The following is a 5,211-nucleotide window of genomic DNA, read 5'->3' on the forward strand; positions in this document are numbered from 1 at the left end:
AAAATAAATCCAAGACTTACTTTGAACAACTTTATGTCATTTTTTTTTTTCTGGAAAAGATGAAAGCCTCAAACGAATTATTCAAACTACTTGTCATATTAAAAATATGTTTTCTGATAAACAAAAATACATATCAGATTTCGAAAAAGAAAATATATTTCAATAATTTCAAAACATATCCGAAATCAGATAATTAAATCTGAAATTTCAAAAAAGAAATGTTTCGCTTTTACTAAAATCTAACAAAACTTTAAAAAAACATAGCAAATTGAAAATATATATGATTCAACGACCTAAAATATGACATTGGATTGAAAAATCAGTTAGGTGGTTATTTTTTGTAAATGCTCAAAATTTGAGTCATTGTTCTACGTCTCCTTGATATGGTCGTTTTTTTTCTCAAAACCTAAATTCAATAAACAGTGGATTTACAATTCTGATCTCAAGGTGGGATCCAGTTTCATTTTATTTCTTTTTTAAGGCCTAGGAAAAGTGTAAAAATAACAAAAAGGGATACATTTACTTGTTGCATACTCAAAAAATGAGATTAATTTGAACTGAAACAGCAAGCAATAAGCCATATCTAAAAACAAGCCCAATTTACATGCACCCGATCTTACAATCCTAATGTCCTACACCTATCTAAAACATCAAAAAAAAAAAAAAAAAAAAAAAAATACAACTTGTAAACAATTAAAGTTAAAGAATTTCCTTGATGGGTGTGTGTGAGTGTGAGTGTGAGTGTGAATGTGTGTTTTCATTAATGATTAGACAGATTCGTCCCCATGAACATGAATATCTCCTCCATTTTCTTTTCCAAGTTTTGATTTTGGTAAAGAAAAAGATGATGTGGATGATGATGCTGATGATTGTTGTCTGGGAGATGTTTTTCCCGACTGTTGTTGGGCTGACCTCTTCAAGTTAAGATGCGTGTAGAAAGACATGCCTACAAGAGCTGTGAGTGCACCACATATGCTGGTTGACCCTGGGTTTGACCCAAACATAATGAAACCTCCTAAAAGAATCACACATGTTTTGAATTGTCCAAGAACAACATGAGTTGTTGCTGACGTTTCCCTGTAATTAATTATAAGGGTCTGTTTAGATGGATGGAATTGGAATTGGAATTGGGATTGGAATGGAATCCGATAACTTACCCGAGAGCCAAAGCACCAGACCACTGAAGCAAGAAGCCAAGAACAGCAGAAGCCCCAATAATGGAAGAATTGTAGAAGCTCCAGTCAAATGAAAGAACGCCAGGTGGATCAAGTGATGGCATCATCATGACTAGAAAAAAGAGAGTGATGGGTGTTGTCTTCCACATAAGCCTACACAGATTCATTCATGTTAATTAAATCTATAAATAAAAAATATATATATTTTTTTGTAATAAAGTAAAGGAACATAACATAACATACGCTAATGCATTCCAGCTTTCCTGTTGTTGAAGATTTGACCATAATATTTTATTAGTTGCACTTGGGATTATCCATGCAACTGCTATACAAGCACCAAAAAAATGGAACTGCAAATCGGTCACAGTGGCAACAGCAACACCAATCGACACTACAGTAAGTGCAACCACCTGAAATATTAAAGTTTTTATTTTATTTTTATCAAGTACAGATAACTTAATTTGAAAGGACAATATTTTATTAGTTGTTAGTTAGTTACCTTTTGGAAAGATATTCTTTTGTTGTAGAGCATGAATTCTGCTAAAACGATTGCTGGGGTTACTGCAATCTTAGCCATTTGATAGAATCCAACACTAATAATGAAAACATTAATTGTTAGTGTCTTAATACATTAAGCAAAGTCTTTTTGGCTTAACCCATTAAGTCAAAAAGAAACAGCCATTATATCAAAAGATGCAAAGAGTTGAAGAACAATTTGAGTGACTTACCTATTGAACTTCAAACTAACATTAGCAAGACCCGTAGAGAGTGACATGACTATACCAAGACCAAGCAATGAAGAAAATTTGGTTGACTTTGAGGAAGGAGGTGGAGGGAGGAGAGATAAAGCCTTCAAGATGCCCATTATTAACCAACTACAAATGTAGTGAATAAAAGTCAGAAAGATTGGATAATTGAATCCAACTTTCACAAGTACCTGAAAACAAGAAGGGTATATAAATATGAGTAAATAATATTATAGCATATAACAAGAGAGACAAATGAAACCTTAACTTACCAATTTATTCATCAAGATAATACTAACGGATGCAACAAAATTGAATGTAAGAGCAAGAGTGGGTCCCAACAACGATTGGTGTTGACGTCTAAACTTGCTAAATAAAGAAGCCCGTAGTTCCTCCATTGCTCTTCCTGTGTAAAAAAGGAAAGATCTTCAAGAAAATGCATAATAGGATTTTTCTTTAGCTATTGTTTGGGATTTAATACTAGTTTATTGTTTATTCTAACAACATGTTTGACTAAGAGTTGACTTCCATGATTGAAAACAAGTAGAAGAGAACCAGAAAAAAATGTTTGAATTGAGCATGGAGTTCAATTCTTGTACGATTTAAGGTGAAATGCATTAAGAATTTCAAGATTATGTAGGTCACCAACTCTTAAACTTTTAATAAGTTTTTTATTGTTTACATATGTATGTGTGTGTGTGTGTGCTACTTAGCAATAATAAATTGATAATTGCTACATTATGCAAATAAGAATATAATTTAAACTTTTGATAGTCAGGGGTACTAGTTTCCAAATTGTTTTTTTACATTCATAATGCCAAAATTATTTACATTGATAGTACTTAATGCTTTTGTAGTATTAGAATTTTTGGAAAAGGAAACAGATTTGTACAGAAGATTTTTGTTCCCTATAGCATTTTCATGTTGTCACATTGATTTTTACATTTTACTTTTTTGGGTAAATTTTCAACCTAAAGTTTGTTTGCCCATTGTCATGATTAAATGTCATCAATATCGGTCAAAAAGATTCCCTTGTTTTTTTTCGTCATTGAAGGGTAATTTAGACAATAGACATGTTATTTAAGCAAAACCTTTTTACAGTTTCCATAGGACAAAGTATAACTTATTCACCAAAGAAGCAGTATTTTTCATGCTCATGTAGCTTTCAGAAATTTAAAGCTAAAATCAACAACCTTTAAAGGGAACAACAAAGCATTATCTATCCTAGTTTTATAACATATTGACTATTTTACCCAATTTTTAAACTAGGGTTATTTCATAACATCAAACTTATCTTGAATAACATGAACTAATTACTACCTACAACCCTGACAGAAATCGATTTCATTTGCTTCTTACTTGGAGTGGTTTGTTTTCTCTATCATAAAAGAAAGAAACACTAGCTGTGTTGCCCTTGAATTTCAAAGAATTGATGCACAATCAAGATAGAGCAAAAAGAATCGATTTCATCAGCCAAGAATCAAGCTTATTGCTACTAAATAAGGTATCTACACAGAAATTTAAATTTCATTTGCTTCAATTCTTTGAAACACAAATCATATCCTCGAAAGAATCAAGAAATGAACAGACTTATTCGTTAGACTCTTGAGTGATACATAAGAGTCTATTTCTGTATATAACATCATACCCATAGATGGAAAGAGAGGCTAGCTTACTCAACCTTCATACACCCTTCAGATTACTATTAATTAGTCAACAACCACTAAATGGAATTATAAATAAGTCCAGCCGATCAAGAATTTCACCTAAAACTTTACATGACTTTTTCAATAACGGAATGTCAAATAAGTGCAGCGAATCAAGAACGTGACCTAAACCTTCACATTGCTCCACCAATTATTCAACGCCTACTTAAAGGAATGTCGTAAAAGTGAAGCAGATCAAGAATTCGACCAAAAAACTTGCATTACTCCACTAATTGTTCAATACCCACATAAAGGAGTCTCAAATAATTCAAGCAGATCGAGAAATTGACCTAAAACTTTATGTTACTCCACTAGTTGTTCAAAACCCTTATAAGGAAGGTCTATATAAGTGGAGCAGATGAACGACTACACTCAACCTCTTATATAGCCCACTAACAAGAATTTAATTTAATTTAATTCAACCATCTTTCCGTTCTTAATCGCCATTTCTCACTAGTGTATCGTATCAGCTAAGCATTATACAAACTGAACAAACAAAATCTTAAGGGGAGGGAGGATTACCTCTTTCACCAGCATCGCTGTCTTTGCGCTTGAGGATTTTTCTGACATCTTTTCTGGTGAGGAAATTAAGCATCGCTTTACCACCCAGCATTGCTCCCCTGCTGGCTGCTCTGAGCTACAAAAACCCTAAATTTGTCTATATTGGTACGAATGATTGAAACAAACTCTGATTCATGTCAAAAGTGCTGCATTGTTCAATTTATGACAACTCGGACCACGCAAAAACAAAATCCAAACCAAGTGGCGATTTAGATTAAAGAAATTATAAAAACTGAAAACGAAATATAGAAGCAGAGAAGTGTGGTGGGGAAAGAGAGAGGCGGAGATACGGAGGAAATCACGCGCTCCCACCGACAGAAACGCGATTGAATTTGGGAATTTGACGACTTTGAGGACGATATGACTCTATCGCTCTCCCATTAGTAGTGTGCTTTAGCGCATCAACCCATCAACCTACAAAAATTGTTTTTAAAGCATATTTACATACTTTTAATATTCTTTATTTATAGATTGTTGTTAGTTTTTTTTTTTTTTAACGGCAGATTATTGTGTTAATATAGTAACAACGATTTTTGTTAAGAATGTTGTAAGTGATATTAACAAAATTAAATCTAAACAGCAAGCTAATTTTAAAAAAAAAAATAACCAAGCTTTTATAGTTTTTAAAAACAATCATTTTGTCTGTAAAACGACATTATCAATATTATAGTTGTTCTAGAGTTGGTGAGAGGATGATTATAGTTGACATAAAGGTATTTCAAAATCTATTACAGGGTTAAAGCATATATTTCGTATTGAATATCGTACGTTCCCAATTATATGGTATTTCATAGCGGAAAAAACAATACTTAAATATAACTTCTTGGACATTTATTTAGATGTTTATGTTTTTAACATTTGTTTAGGGGTTTAAAAAATGGTAAATAGTATCATCTAAACGGCTCACGTCAATCCATCTTAAAGCCTATGTGGGAGGTTAACCGCGGAAAACTAATAATATTTTGGGTGTGCCAGCGTTTGAACATTGGTCCCTCTATGTTGAATTTCAGTCATCAACCATTA

The 5,211-nt window shown here is 32.5% G+C and overlaps 1 protein-coding gene across 1 annotated transcript; it reads right to left on the reverse strand.

The window, feature by feature from the left end:
• Positions 1-495: 495 nt before the first annotated feature.
• LOC111902333 (nucleotide-sugar uncharacterized transporter 1) lies at positions 496-4,601 on the reverse strand. The gene is made up of 7 exons (XM_023898179.3): positions 4,150-4,601; positions 2,194-2,327; positions 1,904-2,112; positions 1,675-1,768; positions 1,419-1,585; positions 1,158-1,328; positions 496-1,077 (listed from the first exon to the last, which is right to left on the reverse strand). Exons 1-7 carry the CDS (start codon positions 4,238-4,240, stop codon positions 768-770), a joined length of 1,176 nt encoding a protein of 391 aa, XP_023753947.1. The 5' UTR covers positions 4,241-4,601; the 3' UTR covers positions 496-767.
• Positions 4,602-5,211: the final 610 nt, after the last annotated feature.

The sequence above is a fragment of the Lactuca sativa genome, chromosome 8 (assembly GCF_002870075.4).
Source record: "Lactuca sativa cultivar Salinas chromosome 8, Lsat_Salinas_v11, whole genome shotgun sequence".
Lineage (NCBI taxonomy): Eukaryota > Viridiplantae > Streptophyta > Magnoliopsida > Asterales > Asteraceae > Lactuca > Lactuca sativa.

Excerpts from the sequence above, each read along its gene's own strand:
- LOC111902333 (XM_023898179.3), bottom strand. The coding sequence starts at position 4,240 with ATGCTGGGTGGTAAAGCGATGCTTAATTTCCTCACCAGAAAAGATGTC. Across the intron at positions 2,328-4,149 it reads CAGCGATGCTGGTGAAAGAG|GAAGAGCAATGGAGGAACTA; the intron begins GTAATCCTCCCT and ends TTTTTTACACAG. Across the intron at positions 1,586-1,674 it reads AAAGAATATCTTTCCAAAAG|GTGGTTGCACTTACTGTAGT; the intron begins GTAACTAACTAA and ends TTAATATTTCAG.